Genomic DNA, 18,692 nt, shown 5'->3' with positions numbered 1-18,692 from the left:
TGAAGGACACATACATTGAGTGAAGGACACATGCATTGAGTGAAGGACACATACATTGAGTGAAGGACACATGCATTGATTAAAGCACACATGCATTGAGTGAAGGACACATACATTGAGTGAAGGACACATGCATTGAGTGAAGGACACATACATTGAGTGAAGGACACATGCATTGAGTGAAGGACACATACATTGAGTGAAGGACACATACAATGATTAAAGCACACATGCATTGAGTGAAGGACACATACATTGAGTGAAGGACACATGCATTGAGTGAAGGACACATACATTGAGTGAAGGACACATGCATTGAGTGAAGGACACATACATTGAGTGAAGGACACATGCATTGAGTGAAGGACACATACATTGAGTGAAGGACACATGCATTGAGTGAAGGACACATACATTTAGTGAAGGACACATGCATTGAGTGAAGGACACATGCATTGAGTGAAGGACACATACATTAAGTGAAGAACACATGCATTGAGTGAAGGACACATACATTGAGTGAAGGACACATGCATTGAGTGAAGGACACATACATTGAGTGAAGGACACATGCATTGAGTGAAGGACACATACATTTAGTTAAGTGCACACACATTTTGTCAAGCACATGGAGTAAAGTGCATGTGCATTGATTAAAGCACATTTACATTGAGTGAAGGACACATACATTTGTTTAAGTACACACACATTGTTTCAAGCACATTAACATGGAGTAAAGTTGAGTAATGTAAACATGCTGGAGTAAAGCACACATACAGTGGCATTTTAGTGATATTGCTCTTGTATGCTCATTTTAGTATACTGTGCACAGCAGTTCCCTGAAACAGTGTCAATATTTTACAGTTAATTTCTTCATTGTCGGCTATAAAATGAAGTGAGACTGAGAGAGAAGCAGCTAAATTCTGTGAAATTTCATTCCCTGAAGACTTTTACTATGCATTAGATAGTGTTTTAAGCCTTAAGGGGAATTAAATGATCATCAATAGGGTAAATTTGCATGGTATGCATTCTAATAGGAGCTTGTGAAATTCTGGTGACATTTTTCAGCATTTTTTGTTGAGTTTGTCTTCTGTCACTATTTTTAAGATTTTATTGCCACACACATTGTCACAAATCTTCAAATGAATGAGCATATGAAAAAATATAGAAATATCAAGCATTTCATTTCAAAAATAATTATTATTAACTTAATTTAAAAATTTTACTTGCAAACTTAAATAAACTCTGCCTAAACTGACAAATAAAGCTATTTAGGGTTCAGCATTATATGTTGTCTAATGTGAAGGCTGTTTTTCTGAAGTTTTCCGATACATTTATTTAAGTAAATCAGAAAACAGCCCAAACTGATTTAAATAAGGTGAAACAGAAGAAATTAACTGTGGCTGGCACAGTAACTTAGTTTACACAATTTAATGTAGACCACTAAAAACTGGGACTGTGTCGATTTATTTTGTAAGCACATAATATCTATCTTTAATAACCATTACTTGTTTCCTGAACTTGATAGTATATACTAATCTCAGAAAAAAAGAATTTGTAAAAACTATTGTACAATACATGTTTTAAATGCAGACTGGTATCTATTTATAGTCATTATGTAATCTCTATAAATAACCTACACTCGAGATAGTTAAATTAGCTGCCAGAAACAGTTTGACTGTGTTGAAAAAAATAACCTACACTCGAGATAGTTAAATTAGCTGCCAGAAACAGTTTGACTGTGTTGAAACTATTAGATACAATGAGCTTTAAATTTGCATTTATGGAGAATCCTTTCAAATGCAGCCTAGATTTCATATTGATCTTTCCAGTTAAAAAATACTAAAATTACCAGAAAGATCTGAATAATAATGGCCTTTAATGTGTTGAGCTTTCAAGAATATCAATCTTTGACTGGGCTGGAACCGTTTTAAGGGTCGACAGCGATGCAAAAGTCGAATGAGGGACCAAAATTTTAAATGTTTTAAAAAATCAAATTCTATAAATTTTAGTTTTAAAGTTCAATATTAAACAAGCATGACTCATTTATCCGATGCAACATGAAAAGCTGTAATTAGGAGTTAAGCATTTTTTTTACGAAAGAAATTATATTATCAGATTTCCAATCAAAAAGCATTTACGTTTTCCCGGAAATGTCTTAATAAAAAAAGAATATGTTTGTGGGTCAAATTTATCAGAACTGCCCAATGAACAATGTCTTGTGGCCTTGTGTTGAATGCAGCTATTTAAGAAAAGATATATGCATTTTTGTAACCCGGAAATGAATTTCATTCTTGAAATTTCATTAATTTTCTGAATTAAACTTTCTTATTTGACAAGATATCATCAAGATCTCTCAAGACATTGTTGAATAGGTAGTCTGGGGCATTTTGACATACAAAAGAAGTAGTAATGTCAACAGACTTTTCAGTAATAACGTGAATGCTTTTTGATCCAAAATCTGTTGAAATCTTTTTTTATAAAATTTGTTTAACTCCTAACTAACCAAAACATGTCGCGAAGAATAAATGTTTCACTCTCAAAAAAGATCGTTCCTCAAAGCTAAATGAAACATGTATTTTTTAAATGTTTCTAACGTTTTAGTTCTTCCCCACCCACTTTTGCATCGCTGCCGGCCCATAAATGCAGCCTTGATATAATAATGATCTTTCTAGTCAATGTGCCTTTGGTAAAAATTACTAAAATTACCATTGAGGCCAGTATTTGTTCTCAAAAGAGATGACCTTTAAAGAGCATCAGCCTTAAGTGCCTGTCATACACTTCCAGTGGTACTTTGCTGGGATTAAACTGGAGCACACAATTAACAACAGCGAGAAAGTCACTGAAATCACAATTACTGTAGCAATACGATGTAGTCTCTTATATTTCTACAGATTGGTCACAATTAGCCGCGGTAGTGCTGCAGCAGATTATTTTTAATATATTCATAAAGTACTAGTAATTTAAGGTACCTCCAACAGTGGTAACTGCAGGAATTTTTCAAACATGTTGAAAAAAATATGCCTTTGCCTGTCATTGCAATTTTATTTGCTGATGTTTTGTTAATGTCCTGACAATGTATAACTGTTCTTAGTGATTTGATATTGTTGCGCTGCAGTACTTAATGTACCGATCCCTGAAATTGCCAATTTGTGCTCTGGTATAGCAGGTATAGCTCCGGCGAGCAAAATTGGTCAGTAGTAAAAGACCCTATAGACTGGACTGGAGCTTACTGAGCAAGGAAGAGTCTAAGAAGCTTGGACCTGGGGCCATGATTACGAACAGTCTCAAGTCCAAGTCTAGACTCAGGCTCAGAAAAGCAATTTTATTAAATTACCAAGAATAATCTTTATTTCATTAGCCTAACAAACATGAATTTAATAATTGTGCAATATCGAATAGAAATAAGATTGAGCAAATTTCATCATCAAAACTCAATAAGAAAGAAAGATACAATGAAATGAAGATTTGCAGGTTTGCCACTTGAGTCTGAACTCAGACTTGAGACTGTTTGTAAAACAAATCAGGTCATCTGTGTTTAGAATTTGTACCTTAAAGATGCACTCTTACTTCTAAAATAAGATTTACCACTATTAATACAATTGTTTTAATATACCAAAAAGAATGAATAAATGTGGAAAACAATGGTTCTTATGAAGGATACCGAGTTAAATTTGAAATAAAGGTGCAGAAAACACGATATTTCCACCTTATGAGACGATAGTACATCACAGTTAATCTTTTAGCACTCGCCATTCATTTAATATTTGTGCCTTTTTAGCTTTTAAATACACGTTTACAATATTGTTTTCAGTAATTTATGTATTATTAATATATATATATATATTAATTAATATAAATGCATTATTTTGTAAATAGTTAAAGGTTTATCACTCAAAAATTATGTTTGTTATACCTGTGTATGTATTGATTTTGAATAAGAGGATCACTTTAGCTTTGTTTTTTCTCCATTGTTGTGATTTTAAGGTTTATTTGGTCTCATTTTGTCTTGATAACATTAATTGATATTGATAGGGTTGCCAATGACTTTGTTTAGTAATTGGAATAAATTAATTTGTGTACTTAGGGACTAGAAGATTGATTTAGTAATCCAAATAAAATGGGGAAATCATTACGTGAAGTGTTTTTGAAAAGTTATAGCAGTCTATCACAGACTTTGTGCATTAAATGAGTATGACATTACCGCATTGTAGCAATACTATTAAACTTTAGACCTTATGTTTTGTAAAATACAACAAAATACATTACCAATATGTAGGCCAACCATTTTAATCAATAAAAGCCACTGTTACTTAAAAGAAAAATTGTTTCTGTCCAACAACTTTAGATATAATTACTGGAAAGTGATGAAAGTTGGTGTGTAAGTACGCTTATTATATGTGAGGAGCTAGCTTAGGATTGTTTTTGAGGTGGGTGGGGTAAAATCAAGGTCACTGTTACTTAGAATAGAGAAAATGGTTTTGGTCCAATTCCTTGAGGCTTCTACGTTATCCTTACTAATACAAGAAATTAATTTGTTGTTTTTTCTGATTGCCCTTATTCAAAACCAGTGGTTTCATAGCATTTCTGCGTTTCTAGTTAGTCTCCATGTATTCATGACCAATGCATATTAACAATCTAACGACCCTGAAGCTGAAAAGACTTTTTGTCAATAATTGTAACAGAAGGCGTTGACTGATGGCCAAGTAATTAGGAGCATGTCCATGACATGAATATTACTAGGATTTCCTTAGTTACGTTTCACCGATTGTTGTGCCAAATAAGTCTTAAATATAAAAGAACATGCTTAGCTTCTAACACTATTCTGCCAATTGCTAAGAAGCTGATCAAGTTTTTTTGATTGAAGGCCTTTTAAGAAATATTTTTTTTTTACAATGCTTCTTCTTCAAGCTGCACTCTCACCGATTGACAGTTTTGACTTTTTTTTAGTTTTTGTCTCGGAATCAGCTGATTTTGGTAGAACAGATCTCAATTGTTGGGAGAAACTGCCGATAAATATGAAAAAAAAAAAAACGTTAATGTGAAAAACCTCGATTTGATCTGGTTTTCAGACATAAATGCAAAAATTGGCTCATTAAAAGACAAAAAATAAAAAAGTTGTCAAAACTGTCAATCTGTATTAGTGCTGCTTTAAATGGAAGCATAATGTCATGCAGACATTGAATGCAATAAAAAACATTTTATTCTATTATATATCTGCACTAAATTGATTACATAGACAGCTGGCTATTGACAGTGCCATTTCCTATGAATTAAGCATGCTGTTTAAAATCCTTGCAAAGTCATATTTGCAAAATAAAAATTGAAGGGTTCTGGCTGGTGGGGAAAATTATGCAGTGGTCAATATTTATGATTAGAAAAAAAAGCATTCAATATGACCATGTGTCCATTTCGCTAAGCAGAAAGCCAATTGCAGACTCCAGATTTGGCTTATATTCATTGAATACCTCCGAGAAAGGAACATCATTTCTATGGAAGGCTGAATGAGCACTTACAATGAGTGGAGTTGAGGCCAGATACAATTAGGTTTTGTCCGAGGCTTATAAATGTAATAAGACAGAGGTTCCGACTTTGTCATTTATCAAGTGGTCACCCAGGGACATCATTCGTTCTAGCAGAATGTCCAAATGGGATTCAATATTAGATTTCTTGTTTATATCCATTTGTCTTTTTTGAGAGGTTTAAGTTACATGAAATTTCTGACTAGAGATGGGTTTTTTATCCCTTTATTTTATACTATTTGTGTTGTTGTTTTTTCATTCTTTCAAATCAGGCCAGTCAGGTGCCAGACCATAATGTCACTTACATATTTGGCATACACTTCTGTAAGAATGTGTAAATTTGTTCTTTTCCTCTATTTCAGCTTATGAAACAGTAAGCCAATTACAGAGTTATTGCCCTTGTGACTTTTTTCTTGTCTTAACTTAAAACTGTCTGTATGGAATTTAATTAAGCTTTATACAATGGTAAAGTGTTATAAGAGGAAGTGCAGATTACATGAACCATGACTCTATAATCTGCAGATTTTTTATTGTTAGGTGGGATTTCTCAATATTTCACTGCCATTTCATCCTATCAGGGCAGAGTTCAGAGGTATAACAGTGAAAGCTCTAGTTTGTTTTAAGTTGTCTAGCTTTGAAAATGAATCACATTCAAGTCTGTTACCAGTGTGCTAAGAAAGTTGTACTTTTGATTCATTTTTTTTTGGGGGGGGGGGGGCATGAGAAATTATCCTGGCTGGCCAGCTCTAACCTGAGAGGGACCTCCTCGGTAAGGGACATACACCTCTACCACTGGACTTGTTACCTTATTGGCTAGTTCTCTTTCAATATTCGGCTCAGGTGTATTTCTCTTTTGGCAAATTCGTTCCAGATAGGTAATTTGTGCTAATTATTGCAATGTTAGTATATGTTATAACTTTGAATAGTTTTATATCTTGTTTTGTTTTGTTATAATAACTTCTATCATTATAGCTGTAACTAAAGAGTGCTCTTTTTCAGTCCTTCACCTTTAAATCAATGTCTTAAAGCTGTTCTTTAAAAATAATATTTGATTATTCTGAAAAGTCCAGGAAATATGGACTTCAGGGAAGTTTTTTTTTTTACTTAATTATGCATATTTTGACCCAGAAAATATTCCCCATTCACTTTGACAGACCCGAAGATGATCATTGTTTATATCCGATGCTGTATGATTATTGTGTAACACAAGGAGAAATACCAGTATGATATAACTATAGTGATGATGTAGAACTGTTGAACATAAAGAGAATACTTACAAATGAACCTAAGTGTCTATGGACTGAAAGTTTTACTGTCTCCAAAGAAATAAAATTGATGGGTAGGGTTTCCCTGAGGTTTTATGGACATAGCTTTGCAGACAGATTTGGTGTAAAGATTACAGGCCTTTCTCTGAAAATGAAAATAGGCTGATTCTTTTACATAAAGTTGCTTTAAGGGTGAAAAATGATGTAAAAGTTTGTCAGACAGTACACTCAGTTCAGTTGGATATAAAGGCACTTGTTTGTTAGATAAAACAGTCGGTCCGCTGGGGAATGAATTCACTTGAATGTCAGAGATAACACTCTGTCCACTCAGATATCAAGGCTCTTGTAAGTCAAGAGATAACACATAGTCCACTCAGATATAAAAGCTATTGTTTGTCGGAGATAACACTCAGTCCACTCAGATATCAAGACTCTTGTAAGTCAAGAGATAACACTCAGTCCACTCAGATATCAAGGCTCTTGTAAGTCAGACAGAACACTCAGTCCACTCAGATATCAAGACTCTTGTAAGTCAAGAGATAACACTCAGTCCACTCAGATATCAAGACTCTTATAAGTCAAGAGATAACACTCAGTCCTCTCAGATATCAAGACTCTTGTTAGTCAAGAGATAACACTCAGTCCACTCAGATATCAAGACTCTTGTAAGTCAAGAGATAACACTCAGTCCACTCAGATATCAAGGCTCTTGTAAGTCAAGAGATAACACTCAGTCCACTCAGATATCAAGGCTCTTGTAAGTCAGACAGAACACTCAGTCCACTCAGATATCAAGGCTCTTGTAAGTCAAGAGATAACACTCAGTCCACTCAGATATCAAGGCTCTTGTAAGTCAAGAGATAACACTCAGTCCACTCAGATATCAAGGCTCTTGTAAGTCAAGAGATAACACTCAGTCCACTCAGATATCAAGGCTCTTGTAAGTCAAGAGATAACACTGTCCTCTCAGATATCAAGACTCTTGTAAGTCAAGAGATAACACTCAGTCCACTCAGATATCAAGACTCTTGTAAGTCAAGAGATAACACTCAGTCCACTCAGATATCAAGGCTCTTGTAAGTCAAGAGATAACACTCAGTCCACTCAGATATCAAGACTCTTGTAAGTCAAGAGATAACACTCAGTCCACTCAGATATCAAGACTCTTGTAAGTCAGACAGAACACTCAGTCCACACAGATATTAAGGCTATTGTTTGTCGGAGATAACACTCAGTCCACTCAGATATCAAGACTCTTGTAAGTCAAGAGATAACACTCAGTCCACTCAGATATCAAGAGTCTTGTAAGTCAGACAGAACACTCAGTCCACACAGATAAAAAGGCTATTGTTTGTCGGAGATAACACTCAGTCCACTCAGATATCAAGGCTCTTGTAAGTCAAGAGATAACACTCAGTCCACTCAGATATCAAGGCTCTTGTAAGTCAAGAGATAACACTCAGTCCACTCAGATATCAAGGCTCTTGTAAGTCAGAGATAACACTCAGTCCACTCAGATATAAAGGCTGTTGTAAGTCAGAGATAACACTCAGTCCTGTCAGATATCAAGGCTCTTGTATGACAGAGATAACACTCCATCCACTCAGATATCAAGGCTCTTGTATGTAAGACAGAACACTCGGTCCACTCAGATATCAAATTTCTTGTATGTCAAACAGTACACTCAGATATCAAGGCTCTTGTATGTCAAACAGAACACTCGGTCCACTCAGACATCAAGGCTCTTGTATGTCAAACAGAACACTCAGTCCACTCAGATATCAAGACTCTTGTGTGTCAGACAGAACACTCAGTCCACTCAGATATCAAGACTCTTGTGTGTCAGACAGAACACTCAGTCCACTCAGACATCAAGGATCTTGTATGTCAAACAGAACACTCGGTCCACTCAGACATCAAGGATCTTGTATGTCAAACAGAACACTCGGTCCACTCAGACATCAAGACTCTTGTGTGTCAGACAGAACACTCAGTCCACTCAGATATCAAGACTCTTGTGTGTCAGACAGAACGAACACTCAGTCCACTCAGATATCAAGACTCTTGTGTGTCAGACAGAACACTCAGTCCGCTCAGATATCAAGGCTCTTGTATGTCAAACAGAACACTCAGTCCACTCAGACATCAAGACTCTTGTGTGTCAGACAGAACACTCAGTCCACTCAGATATCAAGGCTCTTGTATGTCAAACAGAACACTCAGTCCACTCAGACATCAAGACTCTTGTATGTCAAACAGAACACTCAGTCCACTCAGACATCAAGACTCTTGTATATCAAACAGAACACTCAGTCCACTCCAGACATCAAGACTCTTGTATATCAAACAGAACACTCAGTCCACTCAGACATCAAGACTCTTGTATATCAAACAGACCACTCAGTTCACAAAGATATCAAGGCTCTTGTGTGTCAGACAGGAAACTCAGTCCACTCAGATATCAAGGATCTTGTATGTCAGAGATAACACTCAGTCCACTCAGACATCAAGACTCTTGTGTGGACTCAGATATCAAAACAATTGAATGACAAATAGGACACTCAGTCCACTCAGATATCAAGGCACTTGTATGTCAAACAGGACACTCAGTCCACACAGATATCAAGGCACTTGTATGTCAGACAGTACACTCAGTCCACTCAGATATCATGGCTCTTGTATGTACGACAGAACACTCAGTCCACTCAGATATCAAATTTATTGTATGTCAGACAGACCACTCAATTCACAAAGATATCAAGGCTCTTGTTTGTCAGACAGGAAACTCAGTCCACTCAGATATCAAGGCTCTTGTATGTTAGAGATAACACTCAGTTCACTCAGATATCAAGGATCTTGTATGTCAAACAGGAAACTCAGTCCACTCAGACATCAAGACTCTTGTGTGTCAGACAGGAAACTCAGTCCACTCAGGTATCAAGGATCTTGTATGTCAGAGATAACACTCAGTCCACTCAGATATCAAGGCTCTTGTCTGCAGAGATAATACTCAGTCCACTCAGATATCAAGGCTCTTGTAAGTCAGAGATAACACTCAGTCCACTCAGATATAAAGGCTGTTGTAAGTTAGAGATAACACTCAGTCCTGTCAGATATCATGGCTCTTGCATGTCAGAGATAACACTCAGTCCTGTCAGATATCAAGGCTCTTGTATGACAGAGATAACAATCCGTCCACTCAGATAACAAGGCTCTTGTATGTAAAACGGAACACTCGGTCCACTCAGATATCAAATTTCTTGTATGTCAAACAGAACACTCAGTCCACTCAGATATCAAGACTCTTGTATGTCAAACAGAACACTCAGTCCACTCAGATATCAAGGCTCTTGTATGTCAAACAGAACACTCAGTCCACTCAGATATCAAGGCTCTTGTATATCAAACAGAACACTCAGTCCACACAGATATCAAGGCTCTTGTATAACAAACAAAACACTCAGTCCACTCAGACATCAAGGCTCTTGTATATCAAACAGAACACTCAGTCCACACAGATATCAAGGCTCTTGTATGTCAAACAGAACACTCAGTCCACTCAGACATCAAGACTCTTGTGTGTCAGACAGGAAACTCAGTCCACTCAGATATCAAGGATCTTGTATGTCAGAGATAACACTCTGTCCACTCAGACATCAAGACTCTTTTGTGGACTCAGATATCAAAGCAATTGAATGACAAATAGGACACTCAGTCCACTCAGATATCAAGGCACTTGTGTGTCAGACATAACACTCAGTCCACTCACTTATCAAAGCAATTGAATGTCAAACAGGACACTCAGTCCACTCAGATATCAAGGCACTTGTATGTCAAACAGGACACTCAGTCCACTCACTTATCAAAGCAATTGAATGTCAAACAGGACACTCAGTCCACTCAGATATCAAGGCACTTGTATGTCAGACAGTACACTCAGTCCACTCAGATATCAAGGCACTTGTGTGTCAGACAGAACACTCAGTCCACTCACTTATCAAAGCAATTGAATGTCAAACAGGACACTCAGTCCACTCAGATATCAAGGCACTTGTATGTCAAACAGGACACTCAGTCCACTCAGATATCAAGGCACTTGTATGTCAAACAGTACACTCAGTCCACTCAGATATCAAGGCACTTGTATGTCAAACAGGACACTCAGTCCACACAAATATCAAGGCACTTGTATGTCAGACAGTACACTCAGTCCACTCAGATATCAAGGCTCTTGTATGTACGACAGAACACTCAGTCCACTCAGATATCAAATTTCTTGTATGTCAGACAGACCACTCAGTTCACAAAGATATCAAGGCTCTTGTCTGTCAGACAGGAAACTCAGTCCATTCAGATATCAAAGTTCTTGTATGTTAGAGATAACACTCAGTTCACTCAGATATCAAAGTTCTTGTATGTTAGAGATAACACTCAGATATCAAGGCTCTTGTGTGTCAGACAGGAAACTCAGTCCACTCAGATATCAAGGATCTTGTATGTCAGAGATAACACTTAATTTACTCAGATATTATGGCTTTTGTTATTCAGACAGAACACCCAGTCCACTCAGATATCAAGGCTCTTGTTATTCAAACAGAACACTAAGTCCAATCAGATATCAAGGCTCTTGAAAGTAAGAGATAACACACAGTCCAATCAGATATCAAGGTTTTGTAAGTCAGAGGAAACTTTCACTTAGTCCTCTTCGATATCAAGGAACTGTATGACAGAGAAAACACTGAAGTCCACTCAGATAACAAGGCTCTTGTACATGTAGGTCATATAGAATTGTACCTTTAATATGTCAGAGGAGGGGATCTTCACAATTTATTGAAGCCTTAATTAAACTGAAGTTTATCAATAAAAAGTAGTCTATAACAGTCGAGTTTGTTGTTCCATTTATATAAAATGCCACTTTCAAAACCATAGAAGCTCTGAACAGTCGGTGAACAGTTACCATAGTGCACTCACTTTTAAATCAGTAACAGTAACATTGAAAGCACTATTTCAGACTAAAATGGCTAAATATTTTGTCTGGAATTAGTTTAAACATGTCATATATTTTACAAGGATTGTGAAGAAAGTTATGATTACTTATACTAAGTCACTCTTGTTGGCACAAATTTGCATGAGAGTGTGTTCGTGTGTTGTGGGGAAACTGGAGTACCGAGAGAAAATCCACTGGTCCGGCTTTGCGAACCATAGTTTACTCATTAAAACCTTGTTTATGAAAGGAGCATAGTTTTTTAGTTGCAATCCCAAAGGCCCTCTAATTACCATGTCTTCATCAGGTGCTAGAGTGATATTTCTTTGTTTACATTACTAGGTTAAAAAATGCATGGAAAACATTATAAGTACATGAGAATCCGGGACAACTGCGATGTTGTATTATATGTAAGCTGATACATATATGTAAGCTATTCCAATGAAAGAAATATGAACTTTTCTGACGGTAACACAATAAGGAAACTATCAGTCTAATTAAGTCTCAGCCACTCGAGTGCTATGAATTCATTATATCAGGTTTCCATATGGCCAGGGGGACCCTTATAATTGATAAATAACTGATGAAGATGACATGTAATTGCTAGATAAGATTGCCTCAGTGCATGACCATGTGGAATTGAGATAGAGGCAACAATTTGGTAAATATGCTCCGGTCATTTGTTTTTCTGATGGCTACACTGTCTGACTGGTTGTACATTTATAAGTAGATTTTGGAGTGGGGTTTGGGTTGACTGCTGGATCATCATGGTTTTTAGTTGATATTTGATGTGTTATTGTCTTAGATTTTAGTATTGTGTCAAGAAATATGTGATGTTTTGGATTTAATATTTCTGTTTTCGGATTCAATTTTTCGGATCAGTTATCGGTAATGTGAAGGTCCAAAGGATACTGCATAAAGGTGGAATTATTTTGTAACTCTTGTGTGCCTCTCAACTTATATTATTCTGTATGACACTTATGTAATTTGCAGCACACCAAAGACTCTCTCAAATACCTCACATACAACCATTTATGTAAAAATAACCTTTTTTTTGGCTTTCTGAAAGATTCATTCAGAATAAGCCTTTAATTGTTTGTGCAAAGTGTATATATCCATACTAGCAAGCATATAAATTATGAAAGCATGCACAAACCGCTAAATAACCAACTAAAATAAAACCAGCTATTGACTAAATGGAAATTTGGCTGCTGTTTTCATGACATGCTTACAAAATTATTCCATTTTATTATATCATGTATTTAATAAAAAAACAACAACATAATTTATAATGCTGCAATCTGTTATTTGAAACACATATATGATGAATAAAGAATGTTAAAACTAAAAATGATTGAATCAAAATTGGCATACTGCGATCACAGTGGTGGACAAAATGAGCCTAAACACCAATGTATATTATCCATTTCCAAAATTACAATATCTGTAGGTGAGGAATTCAGTTTCATGCAGCTGAAAAAATGATAAAACATTTCTTTGTTAAACATATTGATACAGATAAACCTGTATTAAGAGGCCACCTTTAGGAGAAGGTCAAAGTGGCTGCTTAAGACAGGTGGCCTCTTAATCCAGGTGGAAAATTTCCGCCACTTCATAGAAGCTTTCTTTAAACGGGCATATATTATATATCTTTTTAAAGGACAAATAACTGGCATTTCAATTACATTGTATTATGTTTCCTAAGAATATCATGTATTGCTGTTATGATCAACCATACAATTATAATGATATTTAAAGAAGTATACATACAAATGTAGATAAAATAACTTTATTCAAAAAATATAAATAGAAGACAATTGTTATATGTTCAAACATGTACATACATTTATGCAATTTTTCAAAATCAATGCATAGTACATGTACATATACATGTAAAGCAATTCAAAACAACTAATAACACAACTAATTAATTTGAATAATGAATGGCAAAAGCAAAAATATTTTCACCAAAATTCAAATAACATAATTTTTCATGAATACACACACAGGTGTGTAGCTTAAGGGCCAATTTGGGATCAATCATGGACAGCATATCATGTATAGGATGCTAGCATAGATCAGGACGCAGGCAAAAAAATAGTTGAGAAAACGGGTAAAAAGCCTTAATATATATAAGATAGGACGCAGCGGAAAAATGTCAAAATCGGAGCCGAAAAATTGAGGTTGGTAAAGTAATTATAACATATATTGAAGTAAAAAACAAACAAAAAATTGTATATAAGGTATATTTCGATAACTGTCTTGTGTTTTACGATAATTATCGACGTAAATGTAAAATATTGAAACATTAAAATCATGAACAACGATTAATTGATATTTACCTCCTGTCCCGATTTTCGGTTGCCGTTATAACTCAATCCAGTTAAAGTACTGACTCACATTGAGTTTTTGTGAGTAGCGTCCCTTTTGTAAAAAAGTAAACACTCGTGTTTGTTTTCAATTTATTTCTCAATAAATCATTTTAAAGTAAACATTCAATATATTTCTGCGTCTGTTAACTTGCGTGATTTTACCTATGTCAGTTGTTCTCTTTGGTGACGCAGTACTAGTTACAGATACTTACTATTACCGCGTTCTTCCCCGGTCTGATATTTTCGACCTGAATGGACTTGGAAAAAAAAACCTAGATGAAATTCTAATAGCATAGAAAGGACGCAGGCAATTTTTAAGACGAGAATTGGGGGTAAAAAAGTGCGTCCTATGCATGATATAATACGGTAACCCCTTCACCCCCTAACCCCCTTCGGTCAAAATTTCATTACGCAACTGCGTATTTACATACAGTCAGCTGCGCGCCTGACACACATCAACAACAACAAGTTCACTATTTAAGAGAAATCCGTGATTATCAAATGCTTCACACCAGTGTCTCATCTAAAGTGCATGAATAAATCCTGTGTCGCCATTATGCCGTCATCTGATAATAATAGGCTCAACACTAAATTATTTCATAGCCAAACACTTGGGATTTGTCTTACTGTCACCCATGATCAAAATCAAAAACATAAATCAGACATAATGCATAATAAATGTTCGTTTGTAAAAAAGAAGTCTGTGCACTTTGATAATTAAAATTGAAATGAGTGCAAATAGCAGCTGACATTTCTTTACTTCAAGAAGAAAGCAAACTGTAAATCCATAATAGCTGTGTTTTTTGTCAGTATTTAATCATTAACTTTATTAATAAATTAATACTGTTTATTCAAGGTTCTATTGATTAATTGTGTTAGTTCTGATAAAAAAAACTCCATACCGGTAATTTCTTGAGGAATAAAAAATATTGGGCAATTGTGTGATGTAACACACATTTAGATTGGATGACGGAAATTTCTGAGGTCATCATTTTTTCTGTAGACTTCCATTTTATTATGGCCATGTAATGTAAAACATGCGATCTAATTAATATTCATAGTGTGAGGATTTAAAAGTATTAGTGTCAGTTACATGGGATAAGGGGCTGTAAATAAATGATGGCAGTCCAACCAGGTTATGATTCTGAGATTTGTTGAGCTAACATTCACTTATATTTCTTCCAGGAGAGGACTGTTGTTGGGTGTCCAAATGACGAGACAAGGCCCGATATCCAGCTGAGGGGACTCGGGATCCAGCCAACACACTGTATTGTGGAAATAGAGGAGAGCGAAGTGTTTGTCACTCCCATAGATGGCGCCAGGTGAGTGAAGTGTTTGTCACTCCCATAGATGGCCCCAGGTGGGTGAAGTGTTTGTCACTCCCATATCTGGCGCTTGGTGAGTGAATTGTTTTTCATGCCCATACATGGCGCCAGGTGAGTGAAGTGTGTGCTATGCCCATAGATGAGGCCAGGTGAGTGAAGTGTTTGTCATGCTCATAGATGGCGCCAGTTGATTGAAGTGTGTGCTATGCCCATAGATGGGGGCCATGTGAGTGAAGTGTTTGTCACTCCAAAAAAAGGTGCCAGGTGAGTGAAGTGTTTGTCAATCCTGAAGATGGGGCCAGGCGAGTGAAGTGTTCGATACTCCCAAAAATGGGGCCAGGTGAGTGAAGTGTTTGTTACTCCCATAGATGGCGCTAGGTGAGTAAAGTGTTTGTCACTGTGAGTAAAGTGTTTGTTACTCCCATAGATGGCGCTAGGTGAGTAAAGTGTTTGTCACTGTGAGTGAAGTGTTTGTTACTCCCATAGATGGCGCTAGGTGAGTAAAGTGTTTGTCACTGTGAGTAAAGTGTTTGTTTCTCCCATAGATGGCGCTAGGTGAGTAAAGTGTTTGTCACTGTGAGTGAAGTGTTTGTTACTCCCATAGATGGCGCTAGGTGAGTAAAGTGTTTGTCACTGTGAGTAAAGTGTTTGTTACTCCCATAGATGGCGCTAGGTGAGTAAAGTGTTTGTCACTGTGAGTGAAGTGTTTGTTACTCCCATAGATGGCGCTAGGTGAGTAAAGTGTTTGTCACTGTGAGTAAAGTGTTTGTTTCTCCCATAGATGGCGCTAGGTGAGTAAAGTGTTTGTCACTGTGAGTGAAGTGTTTGTTACTCCCATAGATGGCGCTAGGTGAGTAAAGTGTTTGTCACTCCCTAAGATGGCGCCAGGTGGGTGAAGTGTTTGTTACTCCCATAGATGGCGCTAGGTGAGTAAAGTGTTTGTCACTCACTAAGATGGGGCCAGGTGAGTGAAGTGTTTGTCACTCCCATAGATGGCGGCAGGTGAGAGGATGGTCAGGGTAAAAGTTTCAGATTGACATGTTACCATTAATAGAATCTGTTATCCAACTTACTTACAGGTCATGTGTGATTGGCTGAAATCTTGACTTACCTTACTTACAGGTCATGTGTGAATGGCTGAAATCTTGACTAATCTTACTTACAGGTCATGTGTGAATGGCTGTAGTCTTGACTTACCTTACTTACAGGTCATGTGTGAATGGCTGAAATCTTGACTTACCTTACTTACAGGTCATGTGTGAATGGCTGAAATCTTGACTTACCTTACTTACAGGTCATGTGTGAATGGCTGAAATCTTGACTTACCTTACTTACAGGTCATGTGTGAATGGCTCAGTTATAAGGGAGAGAACCAAGGTTAACTACGGAGACCGAATCCTCTGGGGCAACAATCACTTCTTCCGAGTCAACACCCCTGTACAAAACAGTGAGTATCGTAGTACAAAGAATGGAATATGCTATTTAAGGAGACTTAGAATATAACATGCATTACCAGCCAATGATATCACTAATCCGCTTTCATTAAAGGGACTAGACACCAGATGGTCCCAAAATTGGCAAATACAATATTTCCTCAAAACAAGCCTACAATTGTCAATGCAAGCTAGGTAGGAGGTCAATGATACATCATTTTAAAAGATTAAGATAAAAAAAAAAGCAAAAATCATTTCACCATCTCATCTGTGTTTCCCTGTTTGAAAATAGCGCATAATGGTTTCCCAGTTTAAATTATATCTGATTATCAGTACAAATAATTATACTGACGCCATTTTTTTAAACAAACTGGGATTTACAAGGTAGACAACCCTAGTAATTAAGGTTCACACTGTTGTACACAATGATGTCAATTTTATGTATGTTTTGGACAATTTTCATTTTTTCTTGTAACCATATCATCTGGTGTCTAGTCTCTTTAAACTCCATTCTAAATGATCATGAACTATGTTTTAATTATTATGAGGAATATTCTGCTCTTTCCCTGAAAACCTCAGAATATCCTTGATTCTTTTAATTAAACTGTCCTTGTGGTCTTTATGGAAGTTTATTGATATATTTAGGATTTAAAATCTTTTCTGAGCCTAATTTAGACATTAGTCATGATCAGCTTTTCTTTCACATGACTTTTGTAATGATGGCGATCAATTTCATATCGTATTTAATTGTTATGCATGCATGTACTCTGAATAAAGATATCTGCAATAAATTTATGAGAAATCCACTTTCTTTCACTTGGCAATGCAAAATAACTTGACCCTGTCGATTATGGAGACATTAAAAAATATATCAATAAAGAGATTTTTTATTTTTTTTAAATGGTGTGCTTTTACATAGAGCAGCTCCCGAGTGTCTGAGGCTGTTGTATTCAATAGGGGATTGTGATGTTATGCTAATGTCCCATGACATAATGTATAAAAACACATTTGAAAAGTGCTGTTCAATATTGGCTTGAGGATTGTTTTGAACAAACAGATAACTTTGTTCCAGTGTTTACTGTCAGCTTGAAATCGGATAGACCCTGCCAGGAATTGTTAAAAAAATGCAATCGGAATATTTTAAATCAATTTCTACCTTGCAAAGTTCAAGTGATTAATTAGGGATTTGCTAGACTTTTAAGGTAAAATATGATATATAATTTTATTTCCTTTAAATTGTGTTGTAGAATTATTTTTATTTATATTGTTTCATAATACTTTTTTTTTAATGTGATATATAATTTTATTTTCTTTAAATTGTGTTGTAGAATTATTTTTATTTATATTGTTTCATAATACATTTTTTTTAAATGTGATATATAATTTTATTTCCTTTAAATTGTGTTGTAGAATTATTTTTATTTATATTGTTTCATAATACATTTTTTTTTAATGTGATATATAATTTTATTTTCTTTAAATTGTGTTGTAGAATTATTTTTATTTATATTGTTTTATAATACATTTTTTTTTTTATAGTTTCTTTTAAACTTTCTTGGTTTGACAGTTAACATTTATATCTTTAACATTTTTGACTCTCATAAAGTTATCATTCATTAAGAGGCCAATGTGGCTCTTTCAATAAATATCTTAGTCAATTTTAGTCTTAATATTATTATTTTAATATCATAGTTTCGTTATTCTGCTACATATTTGTGTGAATTTAACTTTATTCAGTATTAAAAATAGCACAAAGTTGAGGGAATAAAAACTAGCAATGTGTTGCCAATT

General features: G+C 35.6%; 1 protein-coding gene across 1 annotated transcript in view; it reads left to right on the top strand.

The window, feature by feature from the left end:
• Window positions 1–18,692, top strand: part of LOC128205519 (kinesin-like protein KIF13B) — a 142,316-nt gene that overhangs the window by 86,047 nt on the left and 37,577 nt on the right. Inside the window, exons 13-14 of the mRNA XM_052907230.1 lie at window positions 15,329–15,465; window positions 16,806–16,915. Of these exons, the coding sequence (XP_052763190.1) occupies window positions 15,329–15,465; window positions 16,806–16,915 (247 nt within the window). The remainder of the gene's footprint in view (window positions 1–15,328; window positions 15,466–16,805; window positions 16,916–18,692) is intronic.

This window comes from Mya arenaria, chromosome 10 (assembly GCF_026914265.1).
Source record: "Mya arenaria isolate MELC-2E11 chromosome 10, ASM2691426v1".
Taxonomy (NCBI): Eukaryota; Metazoa; Mollusca; class Bivalvia; order Myida; family Myidae; genus Mya; species Mya arenaria.
Note: the sequence above shows the minus strand (reverse complement) of the source record. Positions and strands in the feature narration are given on the sequence as shown.